At 43.8% G+C, this 20,278-nt stretch overlaps 1 protein-coding gene across 1 annotated transcript in view; it reads right to left on the minus strand.

Moving 5' to 3' along the window:
• The window catches only part of parvaa (parvin, alpha a), a 97,877-nt gene that overhangs the window by 31,100 nt on the left and 46,499 nt on the right, over nt 1–20,278 (minus strand). The window contains exons 2-4 of the mRNA XM_080190059.1: nt 6,995–7,084; nt 6,823–6,893; nt 5,465–5,567 (exon numbers count right to left, since the gene is read on the minus strand). Of these exons, the coding sequence (XP_080046185.1) occupies nt 5,465–5,567; nt 6,823–6,893; nt 6,995–7,084 (264 nt within the window). The remainder of the gene's footprint in view (nt 1–5,464; nt 5,568–6,822; nt 6,894–6,994; nt 7,085–20,278) is intronic.

The following is a 20,278-nucleotide window of genomic DNA, read 5'->3' on the forward strand; positions in this document are numbered from 1 at the left end:
GGAAACCAGAGCCCCAGGGGAAACCCACACAGACATGGGGCAAACTCTACACAGTCGCCCAAGGTTGGAATTAAACCCAGGTCCCTGGTGCTGTGAGGCAGCAATGTTAACCAATGTGCTGCCCTTGCCTTGACCAATCAGAATCAAACTGCCTGGTTTAAATTTCAAACAATGCTCGGCAATTAATTGCCAGCCACATCAACTGATACATTTTCCTTGGTAACACCTCTACCAATCAGAGTCCACTTTCTAATCCATCAGCTCTCTTCACATAAAGTATTAAATTGTTGTTGGTGTCCTTGTGATTGTCTTGACGAGTGTAAGATGAAAAGCTTTGACAATATGTCTTTTACAGCATTACTCAGGTTCTGTACCACCAAATGACAATCCAAAAATATCTCTGAAGAAAATCAGCATCGTTTAAAGAACCAGAGGCTCTGAAAGGATTTTCCTTAAAAGCAAGTGAAACAGCTGAGAGTCCTTGTCAAATTACTCATGATCTGGCCAAAGTGCATCACTGACAATAGATAAATGATAGGCATCTTGATGTACATGGCCAGGAAAGGTAAAAATTACCACTAAAGAATATTTTTACAGTAATTACTAAATAAGGTGGAAGAGAACGGAGTGGGGATTATAATGTAGGAACATTTTCCCCTGCTGGTTAAATTTAGCATATGAAAAAGCACAGAAGAACATAAAATGGGTTTCTTTGCAGAAGGAACGTAGGTACTTACAGTACCAATAGTGGTCGATCAGCACAATGTATCCATTCCAGCTTTTTGAAAGAGCTAAAAATTAATTCCACTTCCCCGCTGTGCTTTCCCTTCAGTCCTATAAACGTTTTCATTTGAAAGTATTTATCCAATTCCCTTTTCAAATTCATTATTGAATCTGCGTCCCCTGCTCTTTCAGGCAGCAAGATCCAAATCACGACAATATACTGTGCTGAAATTCTCACCCTCCCCTAGTTCTCTTGCCAATTGCCTTAAATTTGTGTCCTCTGGTTAATGACCCTGACACCACTGGAAACAGATTCCCCTTATTCATTCATATCAAAAGGCCTCATAATTCTGATCACCTCTATTAAATCTCCTCTTGGTCTTCTCTGCATACAACGCAAAATCTAAGAATTGGTTTTAGTATAGCTGTATGTTTAACATTAGTTTTAATAATGATTATTGATGGCATCCTATCCTTGTGCCACTGTGATTCACCATTGTTATCCTTTCTTTTTCAGGAAATACAAGGAGACACAAACTAAATTACTCTGTTTAGACTCTTGGTCTGGTTGGCAGAAATACATGATGTGGGTATGCTGGCGTTGGACTGGCGTAAACACAGTAAAAAGTCTGACAACACCAGATTTTAGTCCAACCGATTTATTTGATAATAGACTCACAAGCTTTCGGGTTAGTCCCTTCGTCAGGTGAATGGAGAGTTCTGGCCTCAGACAGAGCATATAAAGCACAGACAGTTTAGAGATTACTGATTAGAATGCGAATCCTTACACCTAACCTGCTGTTCAAGACCTGAAGTGGCTGACAATGTGAGTGGAAGGAGCACTGATCACAGGTTACAGAGATGTGTATTGTCTCCAGACAGTACAGTAAGTGAGGTTTTGCAAACCCAGGCAAGTCACGGGGATTACAGATAGTGCGACATGAACCCAAGATCCCTGTTGAGACCGTCCTCATGTGTGCGGAACTTAGCTATCAGTCTCTGTTCAGCGACTCTGCGCTGTCGTGTGTTGTGAAGACCGCCTTGGAGAATGCTTACCCGAAGGTCAGAGGCTGAATGCCCGTGACCACTGAAGTGCTCGCCAACAGGAAGGGAACAGTCTTGCCTGGTGATTGTCGAGCGATGTTCATTCATCCGTTGTCATAGCGTTTGCATGGTCTCCCCAATGTACCATGCTTCGGGACATCCTTTCTTGCAATGTATCAGGTAGACAATGTTGGCTGAGTTGCAAGAGTATTTACCATGTACCTGGTGGACGGTATTCTCACGTGTGATGATGGTATCCACGTCGATGATCCAGCATGTCTTGCAGAGGTTGCTGTGGCAGGGTTGTGTGGAATTGTGGTCACTGTTCTCCTGAAGGCTGGGCAGTTTGCTGTGAACAATGGTCTTTTTGAGGTTTTGTGGTTGTCTGAAGGCAAGAAGTGGGGCTGTGGGGATAGCCCTGGCGAGATGTTCATCTTCATCAACGATATGTTGAAGACTCCGGAGAAGATGTCGTAGCTTCACCGCTCCGGGGAAGTACTGGACAACGAAGGGTACTCCGTCCACTGTGTCCCACATTTGCCTTCTGAGGAGATCGGTGCGGTTTTTCGCTGTGGCGCATCGGAACTGTCGATCTATGAGTCGAGCACCATATCCTGTTCTTATGAGGGCATTTTTCAGGGTCTGGAGGTGTCTGTCACGATCCTCCTCCTCTGAGCAAATCCTGTGTATACGGAGGGCTTGTCCATAGGGAATGGCTTCTTTAACATGTTTAGGGTGGAAACTGGAGAAGTGGAGCATTGTGAGATTGTCTGTGGGCTTGCGGTACAGTGAGGTGCTGAGGTGACCGTCCTTAATGGAGATGCATGTGTCCAAGAATGCAACTGATTCTGGGGAATAGTCCATGGTGAGTCTGATGGTGGGGTGGAATTTGTTGATATCATCATATAGTTGTTTCAGTGATTGTTCACCATGAGGCCAAAGGAAGAAAATGTCATCGATGTATCTAGTGTATAGCATTGGTTGAAGATTCTGTGCAGTGAAGAAGTCTTGTTCGAACCTGTGCATGAAGATGTTGGCATATTGAGGTGCAAATTTGGTCCCCATGGCTGTTCCATGTGTCTGGATGAAAAACTGGTTGTTGAAGGTGAAGACATTGTGGTCCAGGATAAAGCGGATGAGTTGTAAAATTGCATCTGGAAACTGGCAGTTGTCAGCATTGAGTACTGAGGCAGTCGCAGCAATGCCATCATTGTGGGGGATGTTGGTGTAGAGCGCCGAGACATCCATTGTGACGAGGAGTGTCCCTGGTTCAACTGCTCCGTGTGTGCTGAGTTTCTGTAGGAAGTCCGTAGTGTCGCGACAAAAGCTGGGGGTTCTGTGTACAATGGGTTTCAGGATGCCCTCGACGTAGCTGGAGAGGTTCTCACACAGAGTCCCATTGCCCGATATGATGGGATGACCAGGTGTGTTTGCCTTGTGTAGCTTTGGGAGGCAGTAGAGATCTCCAATGCGGGGAGTACGTGGAACGAGAGCACGGAGGGTGCTCTGAAGGTCCGGATCAAAGGTCTTGATCAGATTGTTGAGTTGACGAGTGTGTTCTTTGGTCGGATCTGTGGGTAACTGTCTGTAGTGTTCCTCATTGTTTAGTTGTCGGTACACTTCTTTACAGTAATCCGTTCTGTTCAGTATGACGATGGTCCCTCCTTTGTCTGCTGGTTTGATGACAATGTTGCAGTTTGTCTTGAGAGTGTGGATGGCTTTGCGTTGTGCTTGGGTGATGTTCGGGGCTGTCTTGTGAGTGCGGTTGATGAATCTGGTGTTAACGCACCTCCTGATGGTTTGGGCATACAAGTCCAGTCGAGGGCAGCGGCCTTCAGGAGGAGTCCAATTGGATTCCTTCCTCTTAGGTTGTTGCACTGCGGATCTCTCTGTCGGTTGTTCTGGTTCATCGGCTGTCTCATTGTGTTCGCTGTAGGCCTCTTGGGGTTTGTGGAAAAACTCCCGCAGCCTCATTCGCCTGATGAATTCCTCTGTGTCCGCTGCAAGACTGATGGGATCCATTTTGGCGTTGGGGCAGAAATTGAGCCCTCGGCTGAGAACTTCGATTTCATCTGGTTGAAGTGTGTAGTCCGACAAGTTGACAATAGACCTCCCTGCGGTACTGCTGTTTTCTACTGTGGTGCCGGGGGAGGCTTGGTTGTTGCTGGCGGCGATGCCGAGTTTTTCAAGTTTCCTGTTCTTGGTGTGCATGTAGGTGGTGTAGTTTCTTTGTCTCATCTGCTTGGCAGAATTTCGCAGTTGGTCTGCATCCTGAGCACAAGTTGAGAATATGGCAGAAATACGGCAGCAGGAGTTCCTCAGTTGGACACAAATGGTGCACCATCTACAAGATGCACAGCAGTAACTCACTAATCCTCCCTTGACAGTACCTTCCAAACCTGAGACCTCTTATTACCCACAAGTACAAGGGCAGTACACGCAGGGGAACACCCATGTGTTCCCATGCAAGTTCTACTCCACCAATCCTTTAATGGTTCTATTACTAAACTACTAATCTAGAGAGCTAGACGACTATGAGAGTTCAAATCCCACCACGGCTGGTTCCCACAGTGCAGAAGGAGGCCATTCAGCCCATCAAATCTGCATCAACTTTCTGAAAGAGGATTTTACGCAGGGCCCACGCCCCCACCTTATTCCCATAACCCTGCACATTTACCATGACTAATCCACCTAACCGACACATCTTTGGACACTAAGTGGCAATGTAGCATTGCCAATTCATCTAACCGACACATCTCTGGATTGTGGGAGGAAACTGGAGCACCAGGAGGCAACACATGCAGACACGGGGAAAATGTGCAAACTCCACAGTCACCCAAGACAAGAATCAAACCTGGGCCACTGGTGTGAGAAGCAGCAGTGCTAACCACTATAACAAAACTAGGGGAATTTCACAATTCATTGCAGTGTAAATGTAAGCCTAGTTGTGACTAATAAATAGACTTTCTAAAAAAAACTTTTAAAACATTGTTAGATTGCCATTTAAAAACCCTATTGATTCTTGAATGCCTTTCAGGGAAGGAACCTTGTTACGTTTAGTCTGTCTGGGTCCAGACATGACCCCAGCCTCTCACACAATAACATGGCTGATCCTCTGAATCAATCAAGCCTGCTACTTTATGGTCAGGCAAGAGGTCCCTCACTATCACCAGCTCGAGGCAATAAAGGCCAGCCCCAACAGGAACGTCGACTGAAGTGTGGCAGCAGCAAAAAAAATAAGAAGCTGGAGCACCGACCCCCATTTACGATAGAGATAATCCCACCCAACAGGATAAACAATCTGGGGCAACATACGCCCAGAACAAATAAAACGAGTAATGAAAATGCAATACAGGTGGCTGTAATATGGCTGCAACTGGAATACGCTGAGGTGTAGTTTCTCGGAGGGTGGTCCTTAGTTGCATCGGATCCTTGTCACAACTTACTAAATCCTGCAGTACTTAACTGAGTCCAAAGACGTGCAGGTGAGCTAGATTGGTCACGCTAAATTGCCCCTTAGCATCAGGGGGATTAGTTAGGGTGAATGCATGGGCAATGGGTATAGGGCATGGGTGCAATTGTGGTCAGTGCAGGCTTGAAGGCCGAATGGCCTCTGCACTGCAGGATTCTATGACCCCCTTATTTGGAGTCCAATCTTTCAGCAGTGTGAGATTTCCATCTCTTGGGGAAGTCTTACCAAACAACTTCTGCAGCACTTGTCCATCGTAGAGATCTTCAGCCAAATCCTTCACAATAATCCTCTCTTCTACCAGTTCATCATTGATCCAGTCGATTAAAACCTGGGCACACAGAACATCCAGAGCTCAAAAAGTGTTCACAATCGCAAGGGGAAACGGTTTCTAATGATGAAAGGAACAATAGACAGGGGACACACACAGTTAAGATGGTTGGCAAAGGAACCAGAGGCGGTATGAGGAAACACAAAGAAAAAAACATTTTGAGACCAAAAATACACCTTTTTAAAAGGGTGGCGGAAGTGGAAATTCCCAATTACTTCAATTTTGTTTGGGCTCCTTGATGCCACACTAGGTCAAATGCTATCTTGATGTCAAGGCCAGTCATTCATAGCACATCTAGCTCCCACCACATAAATCTTTTGTCCATGTTTGGACCAAGGCTGTAATTAAATCTGGAGCTAGGCAGCCCTGATTAATGCCACTTAATAGTGTCACTGGCAAACACCATCCATCACTTTGCTGATGATTGAGAGTAGACTGATGGGGAACTAATTGGCTAGGTTGGATATGTCCTGTTTTTTGTATACAGGAGATACTTGGGCTATTTTCCATATTGCCAGATACCAGTGTTATAGCTATACTGGACTAGCTTGGCTAGGGGCACAAAAGTTCTGGAGCACAAGTCATCAGTATTATCGCTTGAATACTGTCCAGTTAGGATTAGGATTAGGGTTAGAGTCCAGTGCCTTTGCAGTACCCAGTCTCCAACCATTTCTTGATATCACATGCAGTCAATCAAATTGGCTAACGACTGGCATCTCTGATGCTGGGGACCTCTGTAGGGGGCCCGAGATGGACCATCCATTGTTGCGGCTACAACATTGGCATCTACCCGATGTGAAAACTTGCCCAGATATGTTCTGTCCACAAAAAGCAATCTGTCCCCAGTCAGGCCAATTACCACCCCATTAGTCTACTTGAGGTTGTTAGCAAAGTTATGGAAGGTGTTGGTTGACAATGCTATCACATGGCACTTACCAAGCAATTACCCACTCAGTGTTGGTTCCACCAGGTCCCTCAGTTCTAGATCTCATTGCAACCTTGATCTAAACCTGAACAAGAGAGCCGAACTGAAAAGGTGAGGGCAAGTTGTCCTGGCCAATATTTGTCCCTCAACCTTCAACACAAAGAAACAGAATATTGGATGATTATGTCACTATTATTGTGGGACCTCTGTGTGCACAAATCAACTGCCACCTTTCCTCATTCTACCACTCTATACAGCACGTCATCACATGTGTTGCTGGAGGTTGTCAAAAACACTGTAGAAATGCAAGTTTTCATAATCTTTCCTTACCTTCATCAGATCTAGTAGTTTGGGGTCATTTCTTGAGTTTGGATCAAGCATTGTGCGAACCTCATTTTCCTCTAGAAAGTGAATAATTATACAGTAACCACAGCCGTGCTCAAAGTGTCACTAACACATATAATTTTAGCACATTTTGGCTACTTAAAAAGGAGCCTCTTACCCAACATCGTGTCCTCCCGATCCAACTCGATGGGTATGGGACTGAGTGGCAAGTTGATGGCATTTTTCCCTTCTTCTTGCAGTTCTGATACTGTGTGAGAGACAGAAAGAGATTTCTTTTAAGGGGCAGCTTTAAAAATAACTGGCCGACGAGACCAGTGGGTCCACTGAATTTGCCCAAACACAGCTGTGATACCTGAAGAATTGACAATTGGGTCTTTGGTGATTTGCCAGGAACAATATGTGATCTCTTTGAAATAGCTAAAAAAAGGTTAAAAATCCACTGCTATTTACCAGGGTTACCAACCCTCCTGTATTACCCTGGCACTTGACTAATGACCTCCAGGAATACATCCAAGCAAAGTTGGTAACACAAGTCAGAGACAAGAAATATCTGGAAAACCTCTCAACTGCCTTTGTCCACATGGTAGCACTGGCCACATTAAGTGAACTTGCCTTTAATAAGATGCATCAGAAAGTTGGCAATCTTCACATAGGCTGGAAATTTCTTCTGTATGTCCACAATCCTCAGGGTAAAGAAGAACTACCCAGCACCTACCCTAACCTTACCACCACATGACCATGCCACTTACTGCCCCATCAGTCCAGTCTCAATCATCAAAGAGACAGAAGTTGCTATTGAGCAATACTTGCTCGGCAATAATTTGCTCACTGATGCTTGGGTTGGGTTCCAGCAAGGACCACGCCGCTCCTGACCTCATTACAACATTGGTCCAAACAAGGCCAAGAGGGCTGAATTCCGGAGAGGAGGGGAGAATTGCCCTTGAAATAAAAGCAGCGTCTGACCAAACGTGGCATCAAAGAGCCTTAGCAAAACTGAAGTCAACAGGAATCCAGGGAGAAACTCTCTTACTGGTGAAGACTCAGGCCTACTATAAAAGACACAAAAACAGAAAATGCTGGAGAAACTCAGTCGGTCTGACAGCATTAGGATGACTCTTCAAAACGTTGGCTCTATTCTCGCTCTACAGATGCTGTCAGACCTGCTGAGTTTCTCCAGCATTTTGCGTTTTCGTTTCAGATGCCAGCATCCACAGTATTCTGCCTTTATCCCAGTATAAAAGGAGATGGTTGCGACAGTTCAAGGCCAATCATCTCAACCCCAGGACATTATTGCAGGAGTTCCTGAGGGTGGTATCTTAGGTCCAACCATCTTCATCTGCTTTATCAATGATATTTCCTCCATTACAAGGTATAATAAAGCTTCAATTTTAAAATCTCACCCTTATTTTCAAATGATCTTGTCCCTCCTGATCTCTGTAACCTTCTCCAGCCCTACAAATCTGCAAGATATCTGTACTTCTTTAATTTGGGCTTCTGGAGCATTTTTAATCGCCCCAACATTGGTGGCCGTGCATTCAGTTGTCTAGGTTCGAGGCTCAACAATTCTTCTCCTGATTTCTTTCCCATTCTTCTTCCCTCTCCTCATTTAAAATATTTCCTCAAATCTAAATATTTGACCAAGCTTTTGAACATCTGCCTCAATATCTCTTGTGGTTTAGTGTCAAATAGTGTTTTATAAAATTCCCGTGAAGCTCTTTGGGGTAACTTATTAAGTTAAAATTGCTAAATAGATGCAAGTTCTTGTAGTTACCACCACTGAATCCCCACTATCAATATCCTGGCTTGCCATTGTCCAGAAACTTAACTGAATCAGCCCTATAAATACTATGGCGACAAGTGTGGTCAGAGACTGGGAACTCTGGCAAGTAACTCACCTCCTGATTCCCCAAAGCTGGTCTGCCATCCAGAAGGCACAAGCTGGAACTGTGATGGAATAGTCTCCATTTGTCTGGGTGAATGCTGCTCCAACAATACTCAACAAGCTTAGCACCATCCAGTTTCACTGGTACCCCATCTGCTATTTTAAACCTCCCTCCACACCAGCGCTCAGCTGCAGCGGCGTGTAATATCTGGACGATGCTCCTTTAACAACATCTCCCAACCCTGCGACCGCTGATCAGCTAGGGCAGGAGGAGTATGGTAACACCACCACCACCACCAAGTTTCCCTCCAAGTCAGACACTGTCCTGGAACTATAATTGCTGTTCCTTTGCTGTTGCTGGCTCAAAATTTTGGAAATCATTCCCTAACTGTGGAAATATCTACACCATATGAACTATAGCAGTTCAAGATGGCGAATCACCGCCACCTCTCGCAAGGGCAATAAATATTCGACTTGTCAGTGGCAATTATATCCCATGGATGAATAATAAAAAACAAATCTTGCAGGCAGGACTCCTGGTCTGCCCTACTCTGTCAATAGGCCTGTAGTTTATAGCCTTAATGATTTATAATTTTCTTAAACCACATCTGTTGCTAAAGTAAAGATGAAGTTGATTTAGGATCAGAATAATCTTCCTTTGGCCAACTTGAATATAACACAGTAAAATACTCCAAGGCTCTTCACAGGAGTGTAACCAAACAAAATCTGACCACTGGGCCATACAAGGAGATGTTAGGACCGGTGACCAAATGCTTGGCCAAAGAGGGAGTTTTCAATCAGCATCTTCATGGAGAAAGGGGGTAAAGGGGTTTGGGAAGGGGAATTCCAAAACTCAGGCTCAGGCAGCTAAAGACCCTGATCACCAATCGCGATTAAAATCTGGGAAGCATAGGGGGCCAGAACTAGAATTGTGCAACAATCTCAGAGGGTTGTAGCGCTGGAGAAGGTTACAGAGATTGGGAGAGGGCCAGCCATGGTGGGATTTGAGCATGAAGATGAGAATTGTAAAATCAAAAGAGGTGCCGGACCAGTCAGTATTCTCACAGTTATTTTGCTCTCTTCGGATGAGAGTCCCGCAGTGGGGAGTAGCATATTTTGGATGATAATAGCTCCCAAATTCTGCAGGAATATTTCATCACCTGCACTGTTACTCATAAACACAAACATTCGAAAAGGGCTGCTGGTCATCACTGGGTGAATATGCTATTAGATTGTACAGGAAGCTCTTCAACAGAAGGAACATTATAATCATTCCATTAGCCGTTGACTCCAAGCCAAACATTTGTAAATCAAATATCTTGTCACTATCAGAGAGCTCCATGCTCTTTTCAACACTGAAATCACCGCATTAGCACAAATTCAACAAACAATATACATTTTCAAACTATTTCTCCATTAAAGTCAACATGACTGTGAGTTGCTCCAGGATAACTCAATCTGGTTCAGGTACAGATACATCGTTAAGTACTATGGCTTAGGAAAGCCAATGGAAGATGACTCATACATTCATATAGTATAGAAGGTGGCCATTCGGCCCTCATGTTGGGATTTGCTAAATGGTTTTACAAAGATGGTTTAAAGCTGGAGAAGAAAGTTATTTTTCACTGATATATATATTCTATATTATTTGTTTTTCTCAGCCTCCCTATATCCTTTCACTTGGTTGGTCAAGCCTGTGTAACCTTAAAAGTGTTGACATTATTGCCTCATCCTTTCTTAAAACATTTATTCTTGGAAAGTGGGAATTATTATAAAGCCCAGCATTATGGTCCAAGACTTCTAGTTATCCTGGCGATGAGCGTTCTATTGAACATAGCCAGTTTGAGGCTTTGCCAGATGGCAATTAAGAGTTAGCCACTTTATTGTGTAAGACTGGAGTCATGTCTAGGCCTGTCTTAGGTAAAGATGACATGCCCCCTTCCCTACAGGAAGCTACGTTAGGTGTTTGACAACAACCTGATAGTCTCAGGGTCACTTTTTTATTAAAGCTAACTTGTGTTTTTCAGAATTATTCAAATTTTCAAATTGCCAAGATAGAATTTGAACTCTCACCCTCTGAATTTAGAGCAGTAACATAACCACTTATGTTTCTATACTCTGGTTCACTCATTAGAAGTCAAGTCTACACCACATGGAGTGCAAATAGACAGAATATTTCCTCTTATGGGGATAAGCATAACATGAGGCCTTCAACATAAGTCAATCACTAAGAAATCCAGCAGAGAAATCAAAATAAACTTCTTTAACCAAAGAATGTTAAAAATGTGGAACTCTCTACCGCAAATAGTGGCTGAAGTGAATAGTATAGATGCCCCTAAGGGGAAGCTAGACAAATATTTGAGGAAGACGGGAATAGAGTTACAATGCTGGACTTAGATGGGAAAAGATGAAAGGAGGCTCAAGTGGAGCATAAACACTACCATGGCCTGGGTGGACTGAATAGTCTACTTCTGTGCTTTATACCCTATGTGTACACAGTCAGATTATCTATCCAATGTCACAACCAAAACGTGCACTGCTGTCTCTTTGCGGGACGTGTAAAGGTTACAGCTAAGAATTGGAGTTTAAATTCCAGCCCAGAAATATCCTATTCTGCGTAATTCAAAATTGCTTCTTCTGAATTCTCTTTTCTCCTTCAGTTTTGTTTTCATTCACAGGATGTCAGCATTACTGGCAAGGCCAGTATTTATCCTTCATTCGCACTGCCCTTCACTGAGGGCTATGCTAGGCCATTTCAGGGGGGAGTTAAGAGTCAAGGCAGATCAGGTAAGGGTGGTAGATTTCCTTCCACGAAGGATATTTAGTGAACCAGATGGATTTTTTTTTTTAACAACAATCCAGTTGTTTCATGATTAACATTATGAGCATTTTCATCCAGACTTTAATTAATTGAATTTAAACTCCCCAGTTGCCTTGGTGGGATTTGAGCTCCCATCTCTGGATCATTATTGCAGGGCTTTGAATTACACATTGAGTGACAAAAACCACTGTGCTACCATTCCCATAACCGAACTCGAGCCAAATAAATGCTTCCTGTGTTCTTATTACAATTGCTGAATTCATACTCCTGGATAATTCAATCTCTCCATACACCAAAAAATTCAGGTTAAAGTTAATATCATTTCTTATTCAATTTTCTCCCCACTATATGCATCCTCCTGCCTCTGGGAGCCACCAGTTTACAGATCCCCGGTGTCAAACATTCCCCTGCGCAGGAGGAGGCAATTCGGCCCACAGAGTCTGTACTGACTATACCCAAGCTTAGCCCATTATCCTATGTATTTACTTTAATAATTACCCCAGTCCATTCATGTTGGGACAGGGGCAGTTAGGCATGGCCAATCAACCTAACCTATACATCTTTGGACCGTAGGAAGTAACTACAGCAACTGGAGGAAACCCATGGAAACAGGGAAGAACGTGCAACCTCCACGCAGGGTTTCACCCAAGGCTAGAATCGAACCCGTGTCCCTGGTGCCATGAGGCTGCACACGTGCCACTGTGTTATCCTAACCACTGTGCTACCGTGCTACTCTAAGACCCAACCCATTCTCCATGCCAGATCAGCACATGGATTGATGACCAGATAACATTACAACTGTGTTTGCCCAACATCTACACAAGAGCAGTTGATTGTAATTAGGATTTGAAAGTCCCAAACACTTTCCCACACGCTCAGTCCCGGTCACCTCCAGGTTTAATCCTCCACCCAAGAGCAGGTTATCTTGCCACAGCCGAGAATTCATAGCTGAGATCTGCCTGACCCAGTGGGGTTCAGTGCCAAGCTGAGAGATCGTTAGTCAAGTCAACAGAGGCAAGTTTTGGAGGAAATGCACACTCTTCGCCCCCGCTCTCTCATTCCTCAAAAATGTTGCTCAGATTGATAGTGAGGTTAAAAAGATGTTCTTACTGGTATTGCAAGATTCACAGAAAACAAAAACCTCTGGAAATGGAATGTGGTCACAAAACTACAAATAATGTGTTGCTAATGATATACGACATCAATGCATAAATCAGGTGAGTGCATCTCGTGACCCTTACATTCTCATTCAACCCAGTTTTTTGCCAATAACCTTAATAGCGTCAAAGTCTGTTCAATGCTGAATGCTATAATGGCTTTGTCCCCTTGTTGTTTAATTCAGTACAAAATGTAGCCCTAACAGCTACGCTGCATAATGCAATTTACAAAAACAAATTAACCATTTATAAAAGAACTGGTTTCGATTATGGCTTTTTTTTGAAAAAACTTTTTGTTACAACTCCACACAGAAAATTCAATTATATTTAGTAGCGTTACCGAGGGCTGCCTTGATGAATTGTCAAGATGACAAAAGGGATGGAGAACTTGAAAGTGTAACAAGGTTGCATTATAAGGACAAAGCTTTCAATTTTAAGAAAAACTCACATTTTCCCAAGGACTGAGAAGAGCTGCCACTTCTATTATGAGATTATGGCCAACAGCATAGATGCATGCAAACAAAAATTGCTGTAGTAAATGGGAATTATGATTAAATGAACTATTCAACGCTTCAAAATAATCGAGGGCAACTAACATCTTACCTTTACAACAAAGTGCTCCACAGCCCATTGCCCTTAAGCCAATTCACCTTCATTCTCCCTGCAGATTGGGAATAGTCTGAAATATTAATAACCTTCACGATGAGTCACTGTCTTTGCCTCAATCTGTCTTCAGGAGCTTCGCTTGCGAGCTCACTATTAAATGCAGTACTTCAATTTTTAAAGAAAAACACAGGCAATCACCATTAATGTGGCGAGTACAGTTCCTTTCCTGCTTTTCACTGCTGAAGTTACATTGACGAGCAGACTTCCTGCGTGTTTAATGACATCGGATGTTATCAGAGATTTTACTCTGACTATTGCAAATCAAATTCGCTGCCTGCAAATGCTGCCGTTCCATCCCTCACATTTGTTGGTACCGGAGTAATGGATACACAGCCACTTCACCAGCTGACTGCCAAACTCACCTCAACCTAAACCATTAAACCAGGTGCCTTCAAACTTTGGAGCCATCCTTCTCAAGAAGAAATAAAATCCAACATTTACCTTAACAATAGAGAGTAGGGAGAAGACAACATTCTCAGCCACATATCCACACATTTACTGTTTTACTACACATTTACATTTTCTTATATATTTATTCCTTGGATCACAAAGCTCACTAAACATCACCTTACTGGCATACATCTGATTGAAAACTGTTGATCTGGCAATCATGCCAGCAACATCTGTCAAAACAGTGCACAACGCGGCACCTTTTCTTATTCATTCTCATTGAGCGATTTATTGCCCAGTCCTGGTTACCCCTGTGAGAAGATGGTGGGAGTCACCTTCTTCTCGAGTCCTGTGCAGTCCCTGTGGTGGAGAAGCTGCAACTCTGCTGTTAGGCAGAGTTCCAGGATTTTGACTGAGCCGCAATGCTTGAACGACTATATCTTCCCAAGTCAGGAACATACGTAATACATGAGGTGTTCCTAATAGCCTACTGCCCTTGTAAGGGTCTGTAGTGGATTTGGGATGTTTGCCTTTGAGTAGGGGGATTGACTTCCATCCGAGGACTTAAAAGTGGCCAAGTTAATTTACCCTGGATTTTATACCTTGGCATAAACTGTGGCCAAGGATCTTCCACTTAAACCTCAGCACTGAGCTGAAAATGACACAAAATCCTTTGTTGAAATCCCTGCATGGTAGTTACTTCAGCATTGGAAAATTCAGATCTCTTCGAGCTTTCAGTTGCTCTCGGAGCTCACGTAAGATTCACTGAAACCATTCTGAGCGTTTGGTCCAGTCCCTGGCTGCCTTGCCTTAACTGCCTGGGCCCGAAACTCTGGAATTTCTTCTTTACCTCTTTCACCTCCCTTAAGATGCTCCTTAAAACTTTGCTCTTGGGTCAAATATTTGGTAGCCTGTCTTAATACAGGCTTACATGGTTCAGTTGTCTAATTTACACTCCTGTGAAGCACCTTGAAGACTTACAATGCAACTACTAAATGTGGCATCTGAATGAAGCTTCCCTGCCACGCTGTACCAAAAGGTGCTGTTCTACCACCACTACTGAACGAAAGACTGCAACAACAACACAACACTTTAACATGTGGGGGGTCCAATTACAAATGCGGACACAGGAATTCATAAATGATAACATTAAGGGACTGAAGGCCACCTCCATGCTCTGACCCAGCTGTTCCACACTTCTCCAGCCCCACCAACCAACGATTGGTTCCATCATCTCCATGGCCAAAATGACTTGCAATTAGAGCGCAATGGTCACAATTCCTGACATTCTTTGAATGCTACAAATACAAAACAATTATCTTCAAATGACAGCAATCATCTCAAACCTCTCACGAACTTGCATGGCATCTTTCACAATCTCAGACATTTCACCAAATACTGCGCAGTCCCAACTGAGTCATTAGCCATTACTCAGATGTAGGAAGCACAGCAGCCAATTTACACATAGCAAGCTGCCTCAAACATCAGCAGTATGTTTGTCTGTTCGAGATATTGGTTGAGGGATGAGAACACCGGGGGGAGAATTCCTCCGCCTGCTCCTTCTCCAATAAAGGTCTCGGGATCTTTTGTGAGAATCCAAGGGAGGTGGAGCTTTGGTTTCAAGTCTTATCAGAGTGCAACACTGCTACTCCACAATAACATCACACAAGGTGCCTACCAATGTTGAAGCCTTGAACAGATTGATAAATACCCCAAAACACTTATTTTTCACAGAATCTTTGCAGTGCAGAAGGAGGCCATTCGGCCCCATTGAGTCTGCACCAACAAGGCCCTATCCCCGTAACCCCACACATTTACCCTGCTAGTTCCCCTGACGCTAAAGGGAAATTTAGCTTGACCAATCCATCTAATCCACATATCTTTGGACTGTAGGAGGAAACAGGAGCACATGGAGGAAACTCACACAGAGCTGGGAAGAATGCGCAGATTCCACACAGACAGTGAGCCAAGCTGGGAATCGAACCCAGACCCCTGGCGCTGAAGCAGCAGTTCTAACCACTGTGCCACCATGCCACGATTTTTGTAAAATCAGCTGTATACAGTCATAGAGGTTTAAGCATGGAAACAGGCTCTATGGCCTAACTTGTCCATGCCATCCAGTTTTTACCACTAGTTCCAATTGCCTGTGTTTGGCCCGTATCTCTCTATACCCATCTTACCCATGTAATTGCGTAAATGCTTTTTAAAAGACAAAATTATACCTGCCTCTACTCCAGACACTTACCACCCTCAGTGAAAAAATTGCCCCTCTGGACCCTTTTGTACCCCTTCTCTCTCATCTTAAATCCATGCCCTCTAGTTTTAGAGTCCTACCGTTGGGAAATGATGTTGCCTATCTACCTTATTGATGCCCCTCATTATCTTATAGACCACAATAAGATCACTCCTAAGCCTCCTACACTTCAGGGAAAAAAATCCCAGTCTATCCAGCCTTTCCTTATGACACAAACCATAATGTCCCGGTAGCATCTTAGTAAATCTTTTCTGCACTCTTTCTAGTTTAATAACATCTTTTCTATAATAGGGTGACCAGGGCTGTACATAATATTCCAAGTGTGGCCATACCAATGTCTTGTACAATTTCAAAAAAAAGTCCCAACTCCCATATTCAATGCTCTGACCAATGAAACCAAGCATGCCAAATACCTTCTTAACCAGCCAGCCCACCCGTGACTCCACTTTCAAGGAGCTATGAACCTGTACTCCTAGATTTCTTTGTTCTGTAACTCTCCCCAAAGCCCTATCATTAACTGAGTAGGTCCTGCCCCAATTCAATCTCCTAAAATGCATCACCTCACATTTATCTAAATTAAATTTCATCTGCCATTCATTGGCCCACTGGCCCAATTGATCAAGATCCTGCAATCCTAGACAACTTTCTCCACTATGCCACCAATCTTGGTGTCATCTGCAAACTTACTGACCATGCCTCCTAAATTCTCATCCAAAATCATTAATATAAATGACAAAGAAGCACAGATCCCTGAGGCACATCACTGGTCACAGGTCTCCAGTTTGAAAAACAACCACCCTCTGGCTTCTGTCATCAAGCCAATTTTGTATCCACTTGGCTACCTCACCCTGGATCCCGTGAGATTTAACCTTATGCAACAACTGATCTTGCAATACCATGTCAATGACCTTGCTAAAGTCTATGTAGACAACGTCACTGCGCTACCCTCATCCACCTTCTCAGTTACCCCCTTCAAAAAAACGCAATCAAATTTGTGAGACATGATTTTCCACTCACAAAGACATGCTGACTGTCCCTAATCAGTCCCAGCCTCTCTAAATGCCTGTGGATCCTGTCTCTCAAAATACCTTCCAACAACTTATCCACCACAGATGTGAGGCTCACTGGCCTGTAGTTCCCAGACTTCTCCCTGCAGTCTTTCCCAATTAAAGGCACAACACCTGCTACCCTCCAGTCTTCAGGCACCTCACCTGTGGCTGTCGATGATTCAAATATCTCTGCTAGGGGACCCTCAATTGTCTCCCTAGCCTCCCACAACTTCCTGGGATACATTTCATCAGGTCCCAAGGATGTATCCACCCTGATGCATTTTAAGACTTCCAGCACCTCCTTTGCTGTAATATGTATACGCCTCAAGACATCACTATTTATTTCCCCAAGTTCCCTAACATCCAAGCCTTTCTCAACAGTAAATGCCGATGAGAAGTACTCATTTAGGATCTCACCTGTCTCTTGTGGATCCACACATACATGAGCTCGTTGATTTTTAAGAGATCCTACTCTTTCCCTAGTTATTCTTTTGCCCTTTATGTATTTGTGGAAACTCTTTGGATTCTCCTTTGCCTTATCTGCCAAAGCAATTTCATGCCCCCTTTTTGCCCTCCTGATTTCTCTCTCTCAACTCTACTCCGCCAACCTCTATATTCTTCAAGAGATTCAGTTAGTCACAGCTGCCTATGCATGTCATATGCCTCCTCCTTCTTTTTGTCCAGGGCCTCATTATCCAGGGTTCCTTATTTATACCAGCCTTACACTTCACTCCAAAAGGAATGTGTTTACCCTGAACCCTGGTTAACACATTTTTGAAAGCTTTCCACTTACCAGACATCCCTTTGTCTGCCAACAATCTCTCTTAACCAATTTTTGAAAGTTCAAGTCTAATATCATCAAAATTGGCCTTACACCAATTTAGAATTTTAACTTTTGGGCCAGACCTATCATTCCCCATAGCTATCTTAAAACTAATGGAATTATGGTCACTGGTCCCAAAATGAGCCCTCACTAACACTCCTGTCATTTGCCCTTCCTTATTTCCCAAGAGGTGGTTAAGTTTTGCCCCCTCTCTAGTCGGGCCATCCACATACTGAATGAGAAATTCCTCCTCAATACACTCAACATATTTCTCTCCATTCAAGCCCCTAATACTGTGGCTGTCCCAGTTCAATGTTGGGAAAGTTAAAGTCCCCACCCTATTTTTCTTGGAGCTATCTGTAATCTTCTGACATATTTGCTCCTCAGTTTCCCGCTGACTATTTGGGGGCCTTAGTACAATTCCATTAAAGTGATCTCTCCCTTTTTATTTCTCAGTTCTATCCATATAGACTCAGCGGGCAAATCCTTAAATATATCCCCTCTCAGTATTGTCATGATGTTCTCCCTAATCAAAAACGCAACTCCCCCTCCTCTCTTGCCTCCTGTTCTTTCTTTCCTATAGCATCGGTACCCTGGAACATTGAGCTGCCAGGTCTCCCCCTCCCTTAGCCATGTTTTAGTAATAATTATAATATCCCAGTCCGATGTACCCATCCATGCCCTGAGTTCACCTGCCTTGCCCGTCAGGCCTCTTGCATTGAACGAAATGCTGTTTAATCTAGACTTCCCTAGCTCTCAGCCCTGCTCTCTCAGACCATGTGCCCGGTCATGTTTTGTATAATCTCCATGTGTTTTATTTCTCTTAGCCTTACTGGTCACATTCATCGAATTCTCCACGGTCTCTGTACTGTGGTCCTTATCGATTTTTATCTTTTGTTTCTCTGCCTTCCACTTTTCTCCTTACTGTCTTTTGTTTCTATCCCCACTTCTCTCTGACTCCCTGCATCGGTTCCCATCCCCCTGCCACATTAAACCTTCCCCAACAGCACTAGCAAACATTTCCCCAAGGACATTGGTTCCAGTCCTGCCCAGGTGCAGACCATCCTATTTGTACTGGTCTCACCTCCCCCAGATCTAGTTCCAACGTCCCAGGAATGTGAACCCCTCCCTATTGAACCATCCTTCAAGCCACGTATTCATCTCAGCTATCCTGACATTCCTACTCTGCCTAGCATGTAGCACTTGTAGCAAACCTGAGATTACTATCTTTGAGGTCCTATTTTTTAGCTTAACTCCTAACTCCCTAAATTCAGCTGTAGGTTCCTCATCCTGTTTTGTACCAATATCGTTAGTGCCTATATGCACAATGAGAGCTGGCTGTTCACCCGCCCTCTCTAGAATGTCCTGCGGCTACTCCGAGACATACTTAACCTTTGCACCAGGGAGGCAACATACCATTCTGGAGTCTCATCCATCCGCAGAAATGCCTGTCTATTCCCCTTACAATTTAGTCCCCTATTACTGTAGCTCTGCCACTTTTTCCTGCCCTCCTGTGCAGCAGAGCCAGCCATGGTGCCATGAACCTGGCTGCTACCATCCCCTGTTGTGCCATCTCACCCAACAGTATCCAAAATGGTAATATCTGCTTTGGAGGCAGACGATCGCAGGTGACTCTTCCTACTCTTCCTCTGTCTGGTGGTCACCTATTTCCTATAGCTCTCAGTAATTTTTATCTGCAGTGTGACCAACTCACTGAACGTGCTCTTCACGACTTCCTCAGCATCGTAGATGCTCCAAAGAGAATCCATCCGTAGCTCCCGAGCCATCAAGCAGTCTAACAGGAACTGCGGTTGGACACACTTCTTGCACGTGAAGGAGCTGTGAAGAATCCCTGAATTCCCACATCACACAAGAAGAGCATGACACGGGTCAGGGATCTCCTGCCATGACTTAACCATGAAGTTAGCTTACAACAATAACTACAATGCTGAGACAACAAAAAAATCATGTAATCATACAGCAAAGAAGTCATTTGGCTTAACACTCCTGTGCTCGCCCTTTGAAAGAGCTATCCCCTTAGCCCCACTCTTTCTGCAAATCTCAGCAGAATTCTCCTTTCAAATATTTACACAATTTCCTTTCGATAGTTACGACCGAACCTTGCTGAACTCTCCTTCCAGATTACAACTCACGGTGTAAAGAAAAATTCCTGTTATCTTTGGGGTTTTTCACCAATTATCCAAATCTGTGTCCTCTGAATACTAATCCACATGCCACTGGAAACAGTTTCTTCATGGCGACTCTATCAAAACCCTCCTGAATTTTGAATGGCTCTATTAAATCTCCCCTTAACTTTCTGTGCTCCAAAGAGAGCAGTCCTAGCTCCTCTAACATCCTTACATAACCAAAGGGCCTTATTTCCAGTATCATCCTTTTTG

Source organism: Carcharhinus amblyrhynchos, chromosome 6 (genome assembly GCF_965287045.1).
Source record: "Carcharhinus amblyrhynchos chromosome 6, sCarAmb.v2.hapA, whole genome shotgun sequence".
NCBI lineage: Eukaryota > Metazoa > Chordata > Chondrichthyes > Carcharhiniformes > Carcharhinidae > Carcharhinus > Carcharhinus amblyrhynchos.